Source organism: Salminus brasiliensis, chromosome 9 (assembly GCF_030463535.1).
Source record: "Salminus brasiliensis chromosome 9, fSalBra1.hap2, whole genome shotgun sequence".
Taxonomy (NCBI): domain Eukaryota; kingdom Metazoa; phylum Chordata; class Actinopteri; order Characiformes; family Bryconidae; genus Salminus; species Salminus brasiliensis.
Window position 1 is genome coordinate 16,553,798 of NC_132886.1, and position 23,727 is coordinate 16,577,524.

General features: G+C 41.2%; 2 protein-coding genes across 3 annotated transcripts in view; one reads left to right on the forward strand and one right to left on the reverse strand.

Annotated features, from left to right (window-relative positions):
• arap2 (ArfGAP with RhoGAP domain, ankyrin repeat and PH domain 2) overlaps nucleotides 1-23,727 on the forward strand; it is a 132,598-nt gene that overhangs the window by 12,970 nt on the left and 95,901 nt on the right. Inside the window, exons 1-3 of one of the 2 annotated variants that reach the window (XM_072687600.1) lie at nucleotides 13,511-13,680; nucleotides 20,301-21,199; nucleotides 23,098-23,162. In XM_072687600.1, the coding sequence (XP_072543701.1) occupies nucleotides 20,397-21,199; nucleotides 23,098-23,162 (868 nt within the window). In that variant the 5' untranslated portion in view covers nucleotides 13,511-13,680; nucleotides 20,301-20,396. Of the gene's footprint in view, nucleotides 1-13,510; nucleotides 13,681-20,300; nucleotides 21,200-23,097; nucleotides 23,163-23,727 lie in introns of those variants that run through there. The other variant, XM_072687599.1, reaches the window with a different exon arrangement.
• On the reverse strand, nucleotides 1,011-9,719 carry dthd1 (death domain containing 1). The gene is made up of 10 exons (XM_072686778.1): nucleotides 9,398-9,719; nucleotides 8,725-9,295; nucleotides 6,846-7,167; nucleotides 6,483-6,662; nucleotides 4,610-4,857; nucleotides 4,304-4,462; nucleotides 3,086-3,375; nucleotides 2,309-2,547; nucleotides 1,563-1,620; nucleotides 1,011-1,427 (listed from the first exon to the last, which is right to left on the reverse strand). Exons 1-10 carry the CDS (start codon nucleotides 9,717-9,719, stop codon nucleotides 1,048-1,050), a joined length of 2,769 nt encoding a protein of 922 aa, XP_072542879.1. The 3' UTR covers nucleotides 1,011-1,047.

Sequence of the window (23,727 nt, forward strand, 5' to 3'; positions counted from 1 at the left end):
TTGAATATTATATATCTTTGTCAAAAAAGCATGTGAAATGGCTTCAGTAACAGCTGTGATCCCCTCAAGCAGTTATATCTTCAAACAAACATTTCCAGTAACTGGTGATCAGTCCTGCACATCAGTTTAATGAGTTTGTCCATTTCTCCTTAAAAAACTTTTTTAATTCTGTGATGTTGGTGGGTGTCCCTGAAATATTTGGTATTTTAAGGTTCTTCCACAACATTTCCATTGGGCCTTTCCAAAATGTGGATTTTCTCCTGCCCTAACTACAGGGTTTCTTTGTGGACTTACTTGTATGCTTAGGGTCATTGTCTTGCTGCATGACCCACTTATGATCAAGCTTCAGTTCATGGACAGATCCCCTGACATTCTTCTCTAGATGATGCTGATATAATTCAGACTTTATAGGCCCTTTAATAATGGCAAGCCAGCCTGGACCTGAGGCAGGAAAGCAGCCCCAAACCATAATACTGTCCTCCAGTGGGGATGACATACCTATATTGGAATGGAGTGTTTGGTTTTTACCACCTAGATAGGGCTCATGTCCATCATTGTTCAGTGGACTCATTCATGAACATTGAAATTAAGGGCCTGTAGGTGCTTAGATGTTACCCTCTTTGCGGGACTCCTTGGTATCAGTGTTACTGAATTTACACAATTCTAAAGACCTGTGTGGTGAAGGCCAGACTTGGATTGTGAGGACCTAAATTTTTGGTTGATAAACTCACAACTAATAGCTATTCTTTTGAGTTTTAACACCTGACTTCAATTACCCCTTTGCATTCAAACTCATTGAATACATTACATTGAATACATTCAAGATATTCACATTTCTGACAAACATATTGAATGTTGGATCATTTTACTCAATAAATACAAACAGTTGTTAAAGGGTCCACATACTTGCTAGCGGCACTGCAATGCAAATTTAAAATCTTGTTCTCCCATATAAGATTATCTACCTCATTACTTTTAGGCAAGTCAGTAGACTAACATGAGTTGCTAGCATCACTGAACAGTATCTTTTCCATCACACATCTCATTTCATTCCAGTGTAATAGAGTGCCGTAAAGTGCCATGGCCTGTTACGGGTCTCTTCAGTGTGTTTAATTTCCATGGTTCGGCACGTCTCCTCTCTCCTTCATCCACAGCTGGGCCTCTCCTCAGCAGCTCTGCTGCCAGCTCTGATCTGCCAATGTGGATTAGACAGCGTGCCAGTAGGGGGCGTTTTGGTGTAGAGGAGGGCAGGGCTCGTCTCCAGGTGGACAGGATGTGGAAGGTCTGCAGAGAGAGGCTGTCAGGAGCTCGTAGCCGGGCCAGCTGGACAGTCGAACGGCGCAGACGAAGGCACATGACCAGTAATGCTGCATCCTCTTCAGACAGCTCACTACACAGCCAAGTTAACAGCTCATCACAGAGGGGCTCTGGAGGAGACAGAGGTTACGGGTCATGAGAGCAAAAGAAAGGAAAGGACGGAGAGTAGGTGGTGAAGGGGGTGAACGAGAAGCGCAAAGACTGGAAACAGAGAGACAGAGAGGATTTTGCATATTTGTATTTACCTGCCTGATCATGCCGCCAGACCTTTGCACTCATTGGTCGGGGGAGAGTTTTCATAGTCTAAAATGAGGACGAAACAAGCATTATCTTTACAAAACAACAAACAAACAAAACCAGACAAAATACAGTGTGGATCAGACAATACATCACAACAGTGTTGCATAGGTCTTCTGGATCAGACAAAACAAATAACTATAGTTCTAGATATGTTTTCTAGAGCAGACAAAACAAATGAATATAGTTCTAGATATGTCTTCTATATCAGATAGAAAGTCTTCTGGAACAGACAAAAAACTTAATAAAGTTTTAAATATGTCTTTTAGATCAGAAAACAAATGAACACAGTTTTAGATATGTATTCTAGATCAGAAAACAAATAAACATAGTTCTAGATATGTCTTCTATATCAGACAAAACAAATATCTATAGTTTTAGACATGTCTTCTGGGTCAGACAAAATAAACAAATATAGTGTTATTTATCTACTTTGAGAAATACACACAAAAAAAAAATAATGCATGTAATTGACTTAATTTAAATGTGTCAGCACACGTCAATGTGTCCACCACCTAAATATATTACAAATTCATATATTAATATATTTATATTTTATGTGGAAATTATGCACAAATACAGTGCATTATTTTTTTTACAGTGTCATCTTCCATAAGATGCTATCACTTATGATATGCACAGTTCCGCAGTTCTGATATGCAGTATGGCCCTAAGGAAGCTAGTGCCATTTCACCTTCGGGAGAGTGAGTGACAGCTTGCAGACAGGTTCCTCTAACTTGTAATCTTCAGATATGACCGCTCTGTCTCCTCTCCAGACTAGCTGATCTCTGGGAATACGGAAGAGAATGGCTGTGCCTTTGTAATGAGGCGAGCTGTAGTTTCCAAATGGGTCCTGTTCCTTCAGCTTCACATGGAGCCAGTTCCTTCTCTGACTGTGGAGTGTGACTGTGTGTATCGCTGTGCCCTGGTCACCTGCACAAACATAAACATTTAGATGCATACACAGAGTCAAACAATAGCCTACAAATATACTACATGTAAACATGCCAGTAATGCCACATTACTCTTAAAAGAGTAGGACAGCAATCAATCAGCCAAGATATGTTTGGTGAACAAAGCATGCACTGGGCTAATGTAGCTAGGAAATAAATCTAAAAGGGTATTTAGATGTAACAGAGCATAAGAAATAAAGTCCACAAGTGTACTGGAGACCACCTAACAAGTCAGTACACATGGTGCTACAAATCAGCATGTCTGATATTTAACCTCTTAAACAGCCTATGGCACGCCAGTGGGCCGAAAGTGTTATTACAAACTTCTAATATTAAAGAATAGTCCCACCAGTTTGTAAGTCCCTATAGTTACTGAGTAATACAGCTTAGTGTGTAATAAGCCTTGGAGTGTTAAGGTTTAAATACATTTCTCTTTAACAAACAGGAGAATAAGGGGAGTTGTAGCCTTATTACACTGGTGAATTACAACACTGCTTCCATCATGGATGATTTGTTACCTGTGCTGGTAATGTTCCCGCTGAATTTCAGCAGCAGCTGCTCTCCCTCCCTCATGGAGAACTCAGTGGAGGGCTCTGGAGGCCCGCAATACGCCTGGGCCCGAAGTTCAGTCAGTGCCCAGCTCAGCTCTCTACTGGGCAGGGCAGCCAGAACCGCACTGCTGGGATCCTGTCGTTTGGTATGGAGAACGATGGTCACAGCACAGGTCCTCACTAACTCCTCCAGATCTTGAGCAAAGGAAACCAAGTAGGATGGTCTTACAGGGGAGAGCAAACGAATGACCATCAATCTACACAGAGAGAGAAAGAAAGCATTAGTGCTGAATAAACATCTGTGGTGTTTATTTAGGTCCAGCCTGACACCAATACATTATATAAAGGTCAAGGCACACTGACCTAACAAATTCTTTAACTTAAAGTAACAGTCTGATGTTGGGAATCAGAACAACTGACAGGCCAAATGAATTCGTATATATAACAAATAACGTGTTAGAATAGTGCAAAGGGAGAGCGTTTAAGCAGCCTGCAGCCTCGTCCTTACAACCACAGTATACGTTAGCACTAGCTGCCTTAGTCGCCATTTTTCATGTCGCTCCAACAACAAAGCACTCGAACGTGGCGCGCTCAGAATTCTGACTTTACACATGGGAAGTAGGATCTTCCGACCAGCACGTGAATGCAGCATAATTCCCCGCCTCAATCCACGCAATAAATACCTACCTACCAAGCAATGCGTCTGATTAGTATTGCCCGTTTTAAACCCACAGTTTCTGTGTGTGGTGAACTTACGTGCAGTTTGGGACTTAAATAAAGCGTGGAATATCCAGCATTTATGGCTAATATGTTTAAGCAATAATTTACTTCTATAATTGTTACACTGCTGCTTTGTTGTGGCTCATGTTTGTCCTTATCTTGTAAGCGCTGGCGTCAGTGCTAGGTTATGTGTGTATGTGGCGGAGTAATACTTAAAGAACTTCGATCAGAGTACCATCATCATGCAATATCGGCACTCCTAGAATGTCTCTTAGATAATCACATTATGGGCTCAGAACTAAAAGTGGTGTAATATGGAGTAAACAATCAAATTCAGACATGGCACACCAGCTCAGTATTTTCTAGTCAACTCAGTCTAACATTAGATGTAAATGTATTGCTTTGCAAACACATTGAATATCAAGCATTTCTGAGAACACATGAAAGCAAATGTTCCGTAGGTACCGCTCGTAGTTCTCCGTAAGCTCGAAAGAAACCAGGCCATTCTGGAGGTTCCTCACACTGATTTTATCTAGGACATTCCACTGCTCATCTCTCCAGCCCAGTACAGCCAGCTGTTCTCTAGACAGCTCTCTGGACGACTTCAGTGAAGCCCTCAAAACTCTGATTGAGAAATTCGGTAATTAATAGAAATAGAAACATCAAAAGATAGTATCCACTCTTTCTTGTTCATTGTAAGAATGTAAAATGTTATATTTAAAGTAAAACCTATTCAATCCTCTTGATCTGAAAGAAATAAGGAGTTTATACCTGAGTTGATGGGGTGAGAAGGTGTCCTGCATAAGCGCTATGCTGTCGGGACGAGTGTGGCAGCTGTCTTCTCCTATTCTCCTTTTGTCTGGGTTAGGGGGGCAGGGTAGGGTTACGATCAAAGGTCGTCGAAAGGTTACGGTTGAAGGGTGATTCAGGTAGAGTAGAGGACTAGTGGTAAGGATGGAGTGGTAGGAATCATTCCTGCACTTCAGCGTACACAACTGCATGGCATCTACTGGCTGCACCTGATGAGTACGAAAGTTAAAGTTACAGCTGCAAGAGTACAATTTCCAGGCATATTAGTGAGGTAAGGGTTTTGCCATCCATGAAATGAGCTGCATCCCATCAAATGGGTTCAATATAAAGCTGGGTGATTAATTCACATTTTTGAGGTTATGGGATGGGGTTATACTTTTTTTCTGGCAGCCATTGAAGACTGGGTCTGATTTAATATGAACTAGAGGTGATGATAATGTCCATGTCATGCTAATATTGTAAGAAGCTGATTGACTTGGCCTCCGTAATGGCTGTCTGGAACCAACTCTTTCTCTACCCAAAATGCCCTGACCTACACTATATGGACAAAAGTATTGGGACACACCTCTTAATCACTGAATTCAGGCGTTTCATTCAATCCCATTGCCACATGTGTATAAAATCAAACACCTAGCCATGCAGTCTGCCTCTACAGATATTCGTGAGAGATGGGCCGTTCTAAAGAGCTCACAGAATTTCAGCGTGGTACTGCAAAAGTCAGAAAGTTATTTTCTAGATATTCAACAATCAGCGTGAAAGAGCTGGAAGAGTTTAGGAACCACAGCATCTCAGCCGCAACGTTACAGAGCAGGGTTGCAGGGTTGTCCCAGTACTTTTGTCCGTAATGTGTGTCTGAACTGATGGCTTGATCTTGTACCCGTAAAGGTGCTTAGGGCTCTCCTTTTCACTTCACATGCTAGCCACAAAAGGGTGATATCAGAACTCATGGTACATCTGTGTTGTATGGAGCTATTGGACAGTGATGAAGGATCCTCCCTTTACAGTTTACTTTCAGATTGACTATAATAGCCTCCTTTACAGCTGTCTCGAAAAAACTGCTGTCTCTGCCCACAATTTGTATTCTGTTGTTGTCAAAGGAGTGTGCAGGTAGAGTCTTAAACTTGATGAGTTTGCTCTCCTGGGACAGGTGATTATGGAGAAGTATTTGGTGTCCCAGATGTATAGGGTTGTGCATTAATCGCTGCATTGAGCTTCATTATGTTGCTCCTCTTCATTATGCTGCTTTGCTTGTGGTGCAGAGTCTTCTGGGTGTTTCTGCATTAATTTGATGTGATGCCAAATATCCTTTCTTGGGCTCTACTTCTCATCTACTCTACTCTACTTTGCTTATTTATTACTCTTTTTGACCGGATCAGTGGTAATAGGATTCTAATTACCTCTCGGTGATGGGAGGCACTTAGTAACAAGTCAGTAGGTAAAAAAAGTTTTCTAAAAGACTTCAGTATTAATACATTAATCCATGTACCTGAACCAATGGCTAGGTCTTGTACATGAGAAGGTGTTTAGGGCACTCCTTCACTTCCTCCCATGTTTAGGCTGATCACAATTGGAGATACTGATGAACTCATGGTAGTTAATAAGTCATATCCCTGTATTTGAAGTAGGTAGTGTCCAGCCATATGTTATTTAGAGAACATGTTCAGTCTGGGTTGATTATTTCGTTGTAGCCATTTACTATCTGTCAGCTGCTTCCCCCAGCAATTTCATACCAAATCTTACCATCAATCTTCAAAAACTTCAATGCAATTATTATATGTTTTATGATATCACAGGTGTTACAACGTTCAATGACTTTACTCTTTAAGAAAAATACCATTGCTTGGGCAACAACTGGTGTAGTGAAAGATCCAGGCAGGTAATCCAGGCATATTCTAGAGTCCATAAGAAGTTTGACAGAGAGGCCTCTTTTTATGATGGTGAAAGTCTCCCTCTGCAAACGGGACACAACTGCAAACACACCAAGGGTGTAAACCCGCACTACTGCAAATGAACCCTAGGAGAAAACAATACAGACCACACACTGAAAGCACGAAATCACCTCTACTCCTACAAATCAGTGCAAATCTCGAATTAATATTTCATTTATTTATGTGGTGAGACTACAATTGTTCCCCACCAGTCATTTGAATATATATTTTATTGAATGTGCTCAATGTACAGCAGTGTCACTACAGACCCTGTGACCTTCATAGTTGCCTTCTGTTGCTGTAGGAGAGACGTAGCTGACCCTCTGTTCCTGGTCCACCACCTTCACTGTGACCTCACGGTAGTTCCCACGATAACAAGCCCGAAAAGGCATAGCTATGGATAGCGGGAAGGAACATTTTGTGCTGCTGGGGTTTTCAATCCTGAGCACACTGCTCACCAGCTCCTCTGATCCAGACACCATGAGGGAGCTGAGGCCATCCACTACCTTACAGGTGATGAGCTTTGCCACTTTCACTGGCCCGGTTATGTAGCAGACAGGTTTGGAGGAAGAACTGCCTGAGTCTGTTAAACTGTGACAAAGAATATATATATATATATATATATATATATATATATATATATATATATATATATATATATATATATATATAGAATAAGTTAGACAGATTCATCAACTGCTTGTTTTAGTTTACGAAATGTTTATATCATACATTAAAATCTATAGAATATTTTAAAATGGCCTCAAAGTCAGATCCTGTAGGAGGTGGTAGTAGGTAGGTAGGTAGTAGGTGTCCAGCTCAGTTTGGTGGTGTCCCACCAACAGAATCTGGTACTCGTTTATAGATCTGTTTATATATTATATGTATGTATATTATTGCATTTTCAGTAAACAACACAAAATGAAAACAAAACAAAATCACGTAATGACACAAACGCAAAGAGACATCAAAAGAAACATCAAAGAAACATACACATTAATTCATAAAATATATTCATAATATATTCATAAATAATACATAAAAGAAGTAAGAGAGTAAAGACTAGCTAGACCAATTTGGGATTCTGCTGTATTAAAGAGGAGGACAGCGTACAGTCTATATGGTGTAAGTAGGGGTCCCAGACTTTATGAAAGCTGCCTACTGAAGAGGTGAGCATACTTGAAATGCATTTATTGTGGATACACTCCATCATCAGATTATGCCATGATTTATAAGATGGAACAGTATCCTTGATCCAAAAGTGTAGAATGTTCTTTCTGGCAATAAAAGGCAGCAAGTTAAAGAGTCTCTCATGCTCAGAATTTACAATATGACAGTCAGGGAAGCCAAAAAGGAGACACATAGGGTCCTGCTCTATTGGCATGTGACAAATTGCACACAGTTCTTTGACAATACCAGACCAATAATAAACTTACTACATAACCAAAAGCAGTGAATATATGTGTCAAGCTCAGTAATACATTTACAACAGAACGGAGACACTTTAGCATCCCACTTGTTTTTCCTCTAGACCTGTTGTACACATACCTAATAGCAGTGGCTCAGTAGTCTGCAGAGAAACACAGTGTGGTTTAGACTAGAAAACCCTCTTCTGATTACCTTTGAAAAACTACAATTGCATAGGGGTGCATTTTAGGGGTGGGGTGTTTTGAAATATTCAATATTTAATAGCTAGCATTACTGCTATGCTACTTTATTATTGTCTATATCAGTGGTACACATATGTATTTCTTTAGGATTTTGGATCTTATGAAAAGATATTACGCTGAGAACAGGAGTGTATAAGAGAACACTTATGGATTAAAAAATGGATACAAATGATTGTGAGTTCCTGTCAAACTGTGTAGGCTGAGAGATGCCATGTTGTAATATAGCATATTACACTTCATAACAACATATACGCAACATATGTACATTGATGTTAGGCTGAAATTCCTCTTTTCAATTGATGGGTTGAACCTGATTTTGAGTAGAAAAAACACAGAACTGTGCTGGTTTCTGGCCCTCAAAAGGACTCCTGGGTTAAAACTAACTGCAATGAGTAAGTGCTATGGTTACTTCCCATTTTTTCATTTAAAATATTAAAAACAGCATCATATGCATACAAAATATCAACAGGGGTCTTACCTTACTGTGGCCAGGGTTTGTGTGCGGCCTACACAATCAGATTGTATTAGCGATCTCCCTCCTTCATCAGTCATCTCTGCAAACCCTCTTTCTTCATTGACTTCTGGTTCTTTCATTATCTCTCCATCATCAGCCTCCTGGTGACCTCTGTGGACATCTTTTCTTAGACTCTTCACCACTTCACACTGAATATCTTTCTCTTTCTGTGCATCTTCTCCTCTTGTAACTCTGCATTCTTTAGAAGGTTCACTTAATTCAAATTGTCCAGTCGTTCTGTTGCACATAGGGTATGTCTCTGCTTTAGTGTCTGGGGTGTTTTGAAGGTCACTCTCCTGCGATATGATAGGTATGTAATCTAGGAACGTTTCTTGAGGAACACACGGATCTTTAGAAGCTGTTTGTGGAAGGACCTGGTTGTCTAGCTTGGCGTCAGAGAGAATACTGATTGCTCTCTCCACTTTGCTTGTGACTGAATGCAGTATCGTCTCAATATTTTGCACATCTTCCAGCACACTTAGAAAGACATCGGTGATGTAGGCGTGCTCATGAAGATTAGACTCCCTGGAGACGCCTGAAGAGAGACGACACAAGGTCTTTGATTGAGTGCAAATTAGCAAAACACAAGTACATGTGAAGTGCTGAGAACTGAAACCCTCGCTTGAACACAACTTACCGATTTGCGTTGCTGCTTGAGTGTCTCTTTTGGCAGAATTTGATTTCCCCTCTTGCTCCGTGAGTGTGTGTGCTGTCACGCTCAGTTCCTCTCTCAAGAATCCTACTCTGTGTGTGTGCAGCAGACTCCACTCCTTAAAAAGCTGAAAAAGCTTCTTAAGAAGCCTTGTTGAATCTTCGCTCGCAAGCTCTGGCCTGGGTCCCTCTGCACTCATGGTTCTCCCTGAGTGTAACAGTCCCTGCAGTCTCTGGGTTGTATCTTGCAGCAGATTCAGAAGTTTATCCTCAGGACATGAGCCAAAGTGAAAATCTCCCCCCACCATTCTGCATCAGACAGTTTATTTCTGCAGAAGTCTGCTATCAGAAGGCCTTTGACCACAAGCTGCAGTTGGCGGTTAATGCGAATCAGCAGCGAGTGTCTGTGGTTCTGATCTTTCTCTCTGTCTAAGGTGCAGTTTGTAGGGTAGCCTTTGCCTTTGTCCAGTCCTGGCAGTATTTACAAATCTGGCACCATAAAGACAAGTGGCCATGGCAATAGAGGGTGTGCCTGATAACAACCAGGGGCCCTTAGCAACTGAGGACCCTAAAGAAGAGTAATGTGCCTGTTTATGAATAGCCTCTTCTCTGCAGGGCTGGACAATAAGGTGCTTTTTGGCCCTCTCCAGACATTCCACTTTTTACTGTCTGCTATTATTCTTTCTATTCAAATATATATATATATATCTCCCTCTCATACCCATGCATGCAATATCTAAAAGTATTAATCGCACAATAATTACATGCAAATATTCACACAAACATTTCCTGAATAGTACATTCTTCCCCCAATACCCACTTATAGTGCCTGTATAGGTTTACAGGATGTACCAAAAACAGCTGTAGACCAGTTTATTGTTACATGACTATTACTCAAACTTTCTTTATGCCTTTCTGTTTTTTGTTACTTGCCAATTACGACTGATATATATGTAAATGAGGTTCAGGTACACCTCATAAAAAATTGCTGGTGCTTTGTTTATTTGTTTTTATTTAAAAATATAAAACAAAAAACACACACTCTTTAAAAAAGGTCTTTAGTAAAGAAAAGAGAACCATGACCATTCAACAAACCTTTTGAATGCTTAAATGGCTCTTCACCTGGTAATGGTTCTTCAGATTGGTGGAAACTTTTTGTATCTGATTCTATATAGAACCTTTTAAAAACTGTTCTATATGGCACAAAAAAGCATTCCATTATTGTTATGAATAAAAAATACCTAGTATTTCTAGTATTTTGCTTAGAGTGCATGACATGGACCTGTTAAAAACATGAACTGCATGTTATGCATATAGTATAGTAACTGTCAGAAGAAAACCACATAGTCTGAGAGAGATATTACACAGTCATAATCACACAGTCATCGGCCAAGACAGGGGTCTGCGGTTTTGCACTGGAGCATGTGCAGACTTGGGGTGACACATTTTAGAGAACAAACATGCCTTGGTTGATCAGGGAAAATAACTGTGGAAATGGGACTTTTTTGCAACCATTATTTAACTTGCTGCTACTTCCCTTTAGGTCAGGGGCGAGGAACTGAGGGCCAGCGTCTAGCACAGTATGCTGATTCCTTTGTTCTAAAACCTGGCAAATAGCAGGTGAGTTAAATCAGGTGTGCTAGAGCTGAAAACAATGGAGGTTCTAGACGATTTGAAAGGGGGTGGGGGACAAGGCTGGGGCCAGTGACTATGCTAGAAGGGACAATTACTTTTACTTGTGCATTGTGGACAATGAGAAAATCAAAAACTTATGTTCAAATGTAATTAAACAATAGATTTCTACAGTTTTCAGTTACATTGTACTATATTATTTTCTGTATTTAATATATTATCACAACAGCGCAATATGGGAAACACTATCCTTCACCTAAACAGGTCCAACTGAAAAATGTGTGTTTGCAAAGGTGAGGTGACTCACGCCTCATTTAGGGGGGCCATGGTGAGGCCAGTGCATGCTCCCCCCTCCCAGAACTGCCCTTGGCTGGGAAAGAACAAACTGTGCAGGAATCTGGCCCTTCAGGACCAGAGCTCCCCACCACTGCTTTACCTTTGTATCTTCGTAGGCCACAGACATCTCCTCTCAGCCCATCTCCTCTCTCTCTCTCTCCTGGATTTTTTGTCTGTATGTTTGCACTTTTCTAAAGCCCTGAACACAATCAGAGTTAATCTCTCTGGGAAGTTTTAAGGAGTGTTTGAAAGACGAAAAGGAAGTCATTGTACTGAGGTTGCAGCATGTATGCGTCATTGGAATACTAAGTCAAGAAATGAGGGTCAAGAATGTAAAGTGAGTGATAAGAGAACTTCAGCAGATAATGAGCATGCCTGTACATGCTCGTGGAAAACACACACACACACATGCACACACACACACACACACACACACACACACACACACACATAGTAATGCATATGGATGTGTTGCTGGATGCTGTTGTGTATTTATTGTCTCTGTTTTTTTCCCTAAAACAAATCTAAATATAGTAGCACTTTGCATTTTAAACACTCTCTAATATTCCTAAGGGATAAAACTTACAACTTTATCAGAAGCCTCTCTTCTAACAGTACGGATGTGTCTAACAGTACTGCTCCTTTAGGATAGAAAGGGTGGAACCACCTATTGAAAGAAACAGGAGCATTCACTTCTGCACACAGGTGGATTGGATGTCGAATATCTTTTCTTTGCAAACTCATTCAACTTCTAGTACACTGTTGTGTTTTTGTGTGTATGGTCCTTTTATTAGGGGTTGGTCAAAGATGTAAGGTCATTCGGTGTTTGGAATGTGTGCAAATTCAGGAATTTAGACAGAGAAACTTTTTTAGGGCACTGCACACAAAATCACTGCCTTTACTAAAGAACCTTTAAAGGCTGATAAAGCTGAAGGGTGCAGCGTTGTTGAGTTGTTGAGTCTAACAGAGATCAATGCTAACCTAATAAAAGAAAAGATTTCAAATGAACACACACACACACACACACACACACACACACACACACACACACACACTTTTCATAGCTCTAAGCTCTATTTACAAAAAAAAAAATACAGGTTAAACAGGTCTGTATCATCAAACGTGGATATGATGTAAAGAAACTTCATGTCCCATAATACATCGCGCCGGAATGTTCAGAGAAAGAGAAAGTCTTAGTTTTTAACAGCAAATTATTATGAATATTTTTAGGCTACTTAACTAGGTTTATATAAATGTTTTAGCTATTTTGTAAATAGCTTTAGTCAATAATATTATTCATAGCTATGTAGTTTAGGAAGTATCGTCTGTTGCCTTGGACCAACTCGTCTTTTGAACCCAAGTCACGGTCGGTTCAACACGTTATAATCAATCAACACATCTCTGTAAACTTCATCATTTTCGCTTACGTTAGAGAAGAAAATTGCCATGATTTCAGTGTAAAATCTTTATTATGTCGCTGAGAGTTATCGAAGAGAAAGACTCCAGCCCGCAGCCCTTTATAACCGCTGGCGATGTCCTGGCGCCATCGCGTGGTCACGTGGCGGCACTGCAGCGTGTGAGGACCTTCAGCGGGTCTGAATGAGGAGTGAAGCTGTGAGCAGCTCTCAGGCGTTTCACTGTGTGTCCTTGTGAGACCCCTTCTTTTTTTTTCAGACACTTCTACACCGATGTTGATTCATGCCAGCATACTTTCATGCTCATTTGCGGTGTTGGTGTGGCTGGCCTGGCCTGGCCTGGCTTGGCTTGGCTTGACTTGGCTTGGCTGTTGGCTGTTGGCCAAGTACACAGTGCAGAAAAAGCGTAGCCTGGAGGGCCAGCAAGCTTCAACACGTCCTGCAGAAAGCGAGAAATCGAGGAAGAGATTCCTGTTAAAGACGATTAAGGGATATGGCCCCTATTTTAAACTCTTAAAATAACCCCAGTTATTTCGGTGCAGTTTAACAGGGAGGGTAGTGCGAGTTGCTAGCTGTGGTCAGGCTCAGGTGAGCTTCAGGGGCGGTGGTGGTGGCGGCGGTGGCGATGGTAGTGGTGACATGCTGGATTTAGCTAAGAGGCGTGGACCAAACAGGACGGACGGCCACAGCTCACTCACTGAAGGCGGAAAGACGTGCGCAGTCTGCTCTCTCGCCACACTACGGTGAGGGGACATTAGCCTGGGCGACTGAAACCATAAAAAAAGTGGAAACGAGTGGTTAGGAAGCTCTCCAGCTCTCCAGCTCTCCAGCTCTGCAGCTCTGCAGCAGCACGACTGCCTCTTACGGGAAATGGCCTTCGACTGAGGTGAGTATCAGCTCGCGAGGCAGCTCGCGCTCAGCTGGGGCAAAAGTTAGCGAGCTAGATTGTTGGTGTTTGTGTGAGTAAGTAGCAGCAGCTCAGCTGGAGAAAAGTGCTAAAAGTTGGGCACGTATGTATGAATATGTATATGTGTGTGTAGCTCCCTTTTAGCCCAGCATATAAACAGTGCATCCGGACAGAGCCGCTTAATGCAGCAGCAGCAGCAGCAGCAGCAGCAGGTGGGCTGTCTGCCTGCCTGCCTTACGATTGACCTGGTGGGCAGTCGAGGCAGCACGGTTGATAGCTGAAGTGTGTGGCCAGTGGTTGGACTTTGCTCTCGGAGAGGCTGCTGTGAGGTATGTGGCCAGTCCTACAGTGGACTCCAGTGGAGCTGATGCTTGCTGAACACATGCCTTTGCATATACAGATACAGATGTTTGCACATTTGGCCTAATGTAGTCTCCTGTAGTGTTGTGTGGCTGTGTGTTGTGGCATGGTCCTGGAGGAAGGTCATTTCTGGGCTTGTGTGCTTGTACCCAGATCAACCTGCCTGACCTGAGAATCCACATATTGATTCATTCATGATCATGACAGAGAAGTAAAAGCTGTGAGCCCTGAGCCTTGAGTATTGCTATGTGCTGATGTAGGTGGCTTGTGCAGATTACAGGGCTTCTGCGACACCAATGTAATGTTGGGGTAAAAGAGGGGCTGCTCTGTAGTTGTTATATTAAACAGTTGTGCTTGGTGCGGCCCCTCGTTTTCGTCACGCTTGTCGCAAGACTGACATTTATTGGAGTCCCTTTAGGCTCATGGTGTCAGAAATGACCGTGATTATCAGGATCTTTCACAGTGCTTGAAACACTGATAGAAATGGGGAAATTCCAGTAGTACTGTAGCGCACCACTGTCTGGACACACATGTTTACTAATTGATGTAAAATCATGCGATCAGGTCCTTTCATAGATTGTACTTTATGTCCATGTGAGTCTTGATGTTCTCAGGTCCAACATTGGCCAATGATGTTGATTTGTATCACACACAGCCCTCACATCATGGGCTGGATTGAGACATGGAACATGCTAGACCATTTCTAGTACTTCCTGTTGGCCAGATTGACAATAGAAGGGTTATGTTTGCTGTTTAATTCAGTTTAAACAATTTATTTCTGCATTAAGAGTCAGCTGATCAATACGAGGCAGCGGAAACACAGATTTGCTCAAATCTTGATTATATTATTATAACTAGGCTTGGTTGTGAAACGTATTGTTTATGTGCTCTGCAGCGCCTCTGTTTCAGCGATAGATTTCTGTAGTAATAGTCTTGTAGCTCCACTTGAAACTGAAGAAACTACCTTCAGACGCCAAACACATCTTGACTTGCTGTTTGAGGTAAGCGGAAAAACGGACACTTCATATTTGAGTCAGTCCTTGGCTTGAACCGGTGGGCTTCGTCCTTGTGGTAGACTGACAGCTCTGACCGAATGCAAGGATAAGGATAAAACTATCTACTCCCGTTTAAAGTCAGGATGTTGTTGGACTGTATTGGAAAACGTAGGGAATAGTTGAGTTGACGAGACTTGTTGAAGTACAGTGTTTTGCAAGGACGTTCCCTGCCTCTCACTGAGCGGGCACCACTCCAGTACGTGTTGGGGCTTGCTGAAGGATGCGAGCAGAGGAGGGGAGATATCAGAGGCCTTTTACAGTAAATAGTACAAATAGTGAAAGCATGCTTCTGGGATCACCTTTGGTCTTTTCTTTCATTCGTCAGCAATATCAATCCCTGACTCATAGCAGGGCCAGCAGAGTTGTTGTCTTTGCAAGAATACAGTGGCAACATGACGTGGAGGTTGTGTTTAACCCAACCTAATCTCCCCAACTCATTCCAGAAGTTTATCTGCTCCAGAGAGTCCTATTCTCTTGGCAGTACTTTTTTACAGGGACTATACAAGATCAGTGTCAGCAATGGGTGCAACTTAAAGTAGCTGATTGCATTTCTTAGAACAGGTGTCCACAAATGTTTGGACATGTTGGGGGGGGGGAGTTGGCTTCAAGCCGCTTTTGCTTACCAACAGAAACTGCTTAAACCAGGGCATATAAACAAGCTTTTTTGGTTTGGTAGTTTTTGTTCTGTATTAAAAAAAGAAAAAAAAAGAAAAACATTGGCAGGTGATATTTATCATGCAAGGCTATAGTGTTAGTAGTTTATTAGTGTCAAAATGTATTTATAATAAAAGTTTTTTTGTTTAAGAACTTTTTTTTGGTAATTTCAAAGTCAGATAGCCCTCATTCGTGGTTTAATTTGAATTCTGTAGATGGACACAAGTACAACCTCAGTTTAAAAGTAGTCCGGTCATGATAATTGTCATATTGTCATACAATATATGGACATGACCTCGATCATTTTTGCTGACCTCGATGTTTACTTTCATGTATTTTGGCAGAGAAATTGATTTTCGCCAGAGTCAAACAGCACATTTAGACTGATGCAGACATGGACCGCCTACTCGATTACTTTTGTCTTGCATTGCAACTACTTATATCTGAAAGTCACTCACTTCAGGCACTTGTTCTGAATTTGATCGCTATAGACGATCTGTGTTTTATGGTGCTGTCATCAGCTGGCTCAAGCCTACTCAGTAAAAACTACTTGCATAATCTCTATAAGCCCTTCATGAATTCTGTTCGATGTATGAGGGCACTGCCCTGAAACGCAATGGTTCACCAGTGTTGTAGCTGAAACAGGTTGGTGTGATGTAACATTTTTGCGTCTGTTCTTCTTGCTGGCTTGCAGAGTCACTGGATTGTGCACTGAATTCATTGTACTACCATGAACATTTGGCCTGTTGTGTGTTGTCTTTAGCCCACAGAGCCGTCTCAGTGTTTCTGCTGTCTGAAAGCTCTAAATGGCAAATGGCATTCATTGGACTTCTGCTGAGGTGGTTAAATGCCATAGAGGCAATTTCCCTGCATGGGGAGTGGTGTAAACCACTCATTTGCAGTGTAACAGTTCAATGGAAATATTAATCTGCTCACCAGACCTTGCAGTTTGCAATTTATGTTACACGCCAGTTTTGGATGAGGGCCAGCCTCAACTTTCCTCTCTGCTTGATGCAGAAACCAAGATTAAGAATAGAAAGTCTTGCTCACACCACAAAGTGTTTTTTTTTAATTTATTTTCAATTGGTTGTTAATTTTAAGCTGAATGAAAAGAGGTCACTTATCTCACTGTCCTCACCACTTAGTGCGGTGAACGCTTGTTTATAAGTAGCCCGTATGCTAGTGTGCTTTGGTCTCAAAAGAAGAAGTGATTAGGGGGAAAATGCAGAAGCAGAGACAGCAGGACAGTGGTGTTTAAACTGTACAGGAGTACATGAAACGTTTATTACGATAGTATGTGATAGAGTTAAAACTATAACATACTATAGTATTGCAAGTTCAGTTTAAAAGCACAAGCACAGTTTAGGAGGTGGGGGCAACTTATGAAAGTGACATTTTCTGCAGTTTGGAACCAACCCCTTTTGTTGTTGATTTAGAAAATAATTTAATTATTAAAAACGTTACCTCCAGAAGGACCAGTATCCTACATTTTTTTGTACTTTTGTTTTTTGTTCTGAGGTTCTTTTTTGGTGCTCGTTTGTGTGGGTTTGTGACCAAAAGTACCAAAGGTAGTCATAGGGCTGGGCAGTATGACGATATTTTATTGAATCGTGATAAAAATGTGCTTTTCTAAGCGTATTGAGGATACTGTTAGTGCTTAATTAACACTGATCAGCTGCAGGGTTCATACTAACAGTGTAATTAGACTGGTTTAATGAAAGATGAAGAGCAGCAGACATTGAATAAAAATCACTGTATTCAGTACAGGCGAGAATCTGAACAGCAGTTTATAAGAATCTGTCGCTACTGATGTTTTTAGTCTGTGATTTTCATGTATCGTGATAAATATCGTGATATGGTATTTTTTTTACCATATCGCCCAGCCCTAGGTAATCATACTTTATTTTTACATTAACATTTTACAGCCATTTTATTCCCTAAATTTAGACAGGTGTTCTATAACTCTGGTGTGGTGAGATCAAAACAAACTGTATCAACAGTTTGCTAACCCGCAGCCTAGCTAATAATAAGCTTATTACCTACCATGCTGCTGTTCTCTGTAACGTTATGAATGGTCATGATCATTCTTTTGGCTAACCCCCCCACAAGAGCTTACTTATGTACAATGTTTGGAACTGAACTTTAACGAAAGTGCAGTGCAGTGTCTCCAAGAGACGTTCCCGACTTGTGTAACTCTGCAAGTCATCCCTCTCAGATTTGCACTGAGCTCTGTGTACTTTAAGTATTGTACTGTGTGTTTGTCAATCCAACGAGAGCTGTCAAACAAAACCCTTTTATAATGTGGGCACAAAACAGCCAGCCTGATCACGAAACACGAAGGTAAGTGGCCTCAGCAAGAAAGACAGTTTTATTAATAATCTGTGAATGTATGTATACTTTTGACTCTCTAATAAAGACGTATGTTGTGCGCATTTCCTTGCATGTCAGAAAGACACTATAACCTTTGTTCAGCTTCAAAAGAATTAACGACAAACCCCAGAAGTTTCCTATCTCTGTGGCTTTCAAAGCACTGCTTAATAGCTTTATTTTAGAGCTTGTAAATGCTGTGAACTGCCACAGACTGACTTGAATGTTTGGGTTAACCACAGCGAGTGGGGCGTTTTCACATGTACTACATATTGACTCAACTACTGCTACCCTCATTAGCTCTAGAGGACTTGCAGCTTGTTGAGTTGGGGGGAGGGAGGATGGCAAAAGCTGCAGGCTAGAATTAGATCGCTTTTATATAATGTTTTTTTTTTTCTTTGCTTTAAAACACATTTGCAGTTTATAGATTCTTTTTCTTCACATTAGGGCATATAAATGAATAGGACATAAGACTTTCTTGCTTTTGTTGGAGTAACTGTCTCTAGTGTCCAGGGAAGGCCTTTTACTGGAGCTTTGTAGCAAAAAGCGTTAGTGAGGTCAGGATGTTAGGTGACCTCCACCCTGCCTCATTCCCAACTCATCCTATTCTTTTGGCAGTACGTCTCTACAGTGTAAGTGTTACAGTTCATTACGTTGTGTAGAAAAGGAGTATATATATAGTTTTTTTCAGTATGCAGGGTTGCATACTGTAAGGTCTTCATTGCTTTCAATACCAAAGCAAGGGAGCACACGGAAGCCTGTAGTCATTCAGCCAAGGCATGTTTTGTATCTGAAGTTTGCCTCTTTAGTTGTGCTTTGGAGCCACGAGGCGAAGGTAGCTAACAAATAATACCCTTTATACACCCATTTCTTATAAAATACCATAATAAAACTGTATTAAGTTCCTGTTAATTAAGAAAATAGTATACAGAGCTTTGAAAAATTTTGCCCCGTCTTGTTTTTCCTCTCTTATTGCATACCTGTCGAAGTGAACGCTTCTAGAATTTCAATATTAGACCGAGAACCTTATTAAAAAGTTATTTCATTTGTTTTAGAACGAAGTTACACAAGCGAATCGCTAGTGTGGAAATAGTAACTGTCACCTTAAAATCAATAACTTGTTGCATGACCTTTAGCAGCAATAAGAAGGAATTTGAGCCCACGCTTCTTTGCAGAACAGCTTTAATTTAGGTATATTGGTAGGTTTTCAAGCATGAACTGCTTGTTTGAGGCCCTCTCACAGCATCACCATTGAGTTGCTTTTGACTTTGCAGGACTTTGCAGGACTTTGCAGCACTAGGCCACTCCAAAACATTCAATGTGTTCCTTTTAGCTTTTCAGATGTATATTTCTGTTTCTGTTTATAATCATTGCCTTGCTGCATAACTTCTTGTGTTTCACCAGCTCATGGACAAATGAACAGATTGTACTACCAGTAATGTTAAATTCTGCATTCAAATCATGTTGAACTAAAAGAGTCTGTTTTTGTGGTCTACTTTATTATGATTCTTGGTTCTCTAACGCCCATGCATTAGCCTTTTGTGACCTTTTTATGGGCTGGTCACTCCTGGTGAAAATTCACCATTGTCTCTATGGTTCTCATTTTGTAGATGTTGGCTCATTGTGATTATGCTCTAGAACCTCAGTATTGTTTCCAGACTGATATACTTCAAGAGTGTGTTTGTTAAAACATTTATGATGACTGCATGGCTCTGGTAAACTTCATTGTGAGTGGAGTTCACATTCAGCAGAGCTGGATACATTCAGTCAGCATAATCCCATTATTAATGCAATTTAATTTGTAATATTTTAGGGGGATAACTTTTTTTTTTTGTTGTTTTCTAAATGTAGAAAAGTTTAGTTGTGCTAGTTGTACACGTGCTGTATTTTCTGTTGCTTTTGTCATTATTACATTTTGTATAAACATCTTAACACTACAATTTAAATTGCAAATGTAATGTTAATGAACACGGACAGCCAAGACTCCTACCTAGACATTAATAATTTTCAGAGACCAAAGAAATCAATTCTGACCTCTAGAAAGATGCCATTCTTTATTTATTTACTATGTATTTATTTTTGTTTAATGAGATGAATGTTATTGAGACCACAACTTGTTTGTGGTTACAACTGGTTTGACCGTTCCTTTCTTTCTCCTTGCAGAATGTTCCGCTCCAATGGCACCTGACCTGCTGCTCATGGCACCCACCCTACAGGTCCTCATTCAAAGCTAGGCCTTCACCCTGTCTTAGTTTTGCCATGACCAGCGAGGGCTCTGATGGCTTTCCTCTCTCCTTCCCCCTTGACCCCAACGAAGAGATCGCTGTGTGGCTCTCCAGCCTCCACTTGACTCAGTATGCCTCCAGCTTTTCCCAGGCTGGATACTACACCGTGGGAGACTGCAATGGCCTGACCGAGGAGAAGCTCCTTGCCATAGGCCAATTCCCCACGGGCCACCGGCGGAGGATCCTACGCAGCCTGGAGGTTCTCGCGATGGGAAATGATGATGAAAAAGGATCTGAGGGGAGGAGGAAGCCTGTCCCCTTTCCTAGGAGCGTTTTTCTTAAGGATGGCAGGAGAATGATCCGTTCTCAAGGTCCACAGAAAAGTGGCGCTGTAGAAAACAAAACTGTTGCAGTAACAAAGAGCCTTCCTGTAAGGACTCATGAAGCGACAGTGCCTAGGGATGACTCAGGAAGACTGTTCGCTGTCCCCCACACGCTCCCAAGGAACCTAACAAAAGCGGCATCCTCAGGCTCCAGCTCTGCCTCTTTGCATAGCAGCAGTGAATCACTGTCACATTCCTCACACTCTTTGCCTTCTGATTGGGAGAACTCTGAGGAGCGCCCTGCTTCCATTGCAGAGCCTGTCCCAATGGGGAAAGGAGACCACCCTGCAGAGGATGGCCCTGAAGGGTTTCAGGGCGTGATGGTGGTTAATGACATATATGAGAGCACTTCTGCTTTTAAAGGTGCTGGATCCAGGCAAACGCGCTCCTACAGGTTACGACACAGGCCAGTGCCAGAGATTCCAGAAAGCACCTTCTTACCATCACATGATTGGTAGGTCAATGTCTGACAGATCTTATTTTCATAATAGTGGTGACATGTCATGTCCGTTTGTTCATCTATTCATTTTTTTCCTTCATTTTAAGTTACAAATGAGGGAATAACGCCCATTGTTAATAAATGTCAGTGCTTACTATAGATAGAAACAGTTTACACAAAATAAGCATCATCATTATTCCAGTAAATGCCTAAGCACTCCACCGGCTTGTCATCAGAGGCAGTAAATGTAATAATGTTAGTTATACTTAACACTTTGTCACTTTTGTTATTTGTGAATAATTTTTTAATCATTTCAAGAACTGAGGCTACAGATGGTGGTTGTGTTCTTGTGGGAAATCAAGCAGGATGACATGTTTTTAAGTGGTGTATCTACCCTGTAGAGGAGAAGTCGAGGGGCGTAGTAGTACCCTCTTGATACCTGGCATGAACAGTGAATACAAATCGCTTGTCTAATGTTCCTCACAGAATGTGTGAAAGGCTTTCTCACAGCCAGCATTTTCTCTTTTTTCCTGCTTTCACTTAAACAGTCTGAAGTAATCTGTGCTGCTGAGCTGTAGGAGTGGATGAATGAGTGTTTCTAATCACCTGGGATGCTTTTTGTTCTGGAAATTGTTACATTTCTGGTTTTAATTGAAGAATAAGCAAGTATTCATTTTGCGGCCCATCCGGTCAGCATATTGCTGCTGCCTAATGAAAACCATGTATCTCCATTTTTGTCAGGTTTTAGTTTTCTTCATTGTTTGAACCCTGTAGCTGCTCTGTACACTGTGTTATGCATTCCAAATGAATAGACCAACAGAAATGCTCGAAATCACTTGGAATAAACTCTTATTTATGTTGCCTTCCATTCAAAGTTTAGACCATTTTTGCCTTTTATTGTAAAGTTACCATTTTGGAAATACATGTTTTTCATTGGACAGCAGCAATATCCTAATTTATTTGTAAACCACTCTTTACAATTGAGGTCACAAAGAAGCTTTACAGTAATCTGATAATAGGACAAGAGATCAGTAAAACATGAACATAAAGACCTTCGGTGAACAAGCCAAAGGCAACAGGGGAAGGATAAACTCCCTCTGGAGTTGGAGGAAGAAACTTTGGGAGGAACCAAGACTCACAAGAGGGACTCCTCCTCCTCTGGGCAGGACCACTGATAAACTATTGATTAAAAAGTCACTTTACTAGCACATATGAATGTCCTTCTGCTCAGGTGTGCTGATAGTCACATAATATGATCGTCATAATGATGGTAAGAATCATGAAGTTAATGATGGTGGTTAATATGGTAGGAGGCTGTAAGTGGGCGTCTCGAAAAACCTTGGACTGTACGGCAAATGTAATCCCAATATTTCGATATATTGATATCCTCACACACCCCTACTCATTTGTCTGTTTACTTTTATATTTTATATCTTCCCATATTCATACCTGCTTTTATGCTGTAGTTCACACTTCTACTCTGGAACAATTGAATTTCACTTTCAGTAAATGATATCAGTAGTTGGTCTCATCTAGTTGATAATACGCTTCTGATAATTTGCATGTTTGTAGCTTCATTGATTTTATTGTATGTTTTTCAAAGCCTTTCATATGCATTACCTTAAGCTGCTTAAATAGGAACCATGCATTCCATGATTGGAATAGAGATGTTATTGCTTGGTGGTTGTGTGATTTCTTCTGAATAATCGAATCATTAGTTTAGCAAAGATTTTTGGATGGAGGGAGGGGTGAGGTGGTTATCCTTACTTCAGAGTCAGCAACTACTTTATTTTCCTTATGACTCTGCTGCTATAAACCAGTGAGGGACTAAGAAACTAGTGCCCGTGCTGCATGTGTTTGTCTGTGTATGTGTGTGTGTCTGCAAGAAAATCAAAACTCCTACTGATCCACAGGAAAACCAGCACGGAGCAGCAGAGTGGGCCTGAAGCCCCCAGTGGCCCAAGCAGCAGGCAGAAAGGTACGCTCAACTTTATTTCTGCTTTATTTGCTTTTTATTTAAGAAATATTTCTTTTTATGGTTCAGCTGTGCCATTGTTTAGCCCACTGAAAGCAGAGATGGTTTGGGATATGTCATGGGAGGAAGAGAGAAGGCCAATTCTGTCGCTGTCTCTACGGAAACCGCCTCTCATCTCATGCGTGGAGAGGCCTAGTTTGCCAAACTCTCTAAACTATATAAAGTTGCGCGTGGCTTTGAAACACTTGTTTTGTGTCTCTGTGTTTTGGGCCATGTGGATGTGTGTATAAATGTACAGGGAGAGGGTTTTTTTTTTTCTTCTCCTCACCATTTCCTTCAGGATCCGTTCTGAAATTGTTTGTATGAGACAGGCGCTATAGAGGCTGGGGCAACTGGGAATTTGAAGTGAAGCTGTCTGCAAGCGGACTGGAGTGTTTCAGTGTCTTAATGTTTTTAATACACAGTTACAGTCTCTGGTTCCCTCTTATGGATGGATGAATGGATGGATGGATGGATGGATGGATGGATGGATGGAAGTGGAAGGTGGAAGTAAGATGTTCTTTAAGTT

Bases quoted from the DNA above. Each gene is read 5' to 3' on its own strand.
- dthd1 (XM_072686778.1), bottom strand. From the start codon at position 9,719: ATGGTGGGGGGAGATTTTCACTTTGGCTCATGTCCTGAGGATAAACTT. The intron at 3,376-4,303 runs GTACCTACGGAA...CTCTCTGTGTAG, and splicing joins CTTACGGAGAACTACGAGCG to ATTGATGGTCATTCGTTTGC. The intron at 1,428-1,562 runs GTAAATACAAAT...TGTCTCCTCCAG, and splicing joins CTGGCGGCATGATCAGGCAG to AGCCCCTCTGTGATGAGCTG.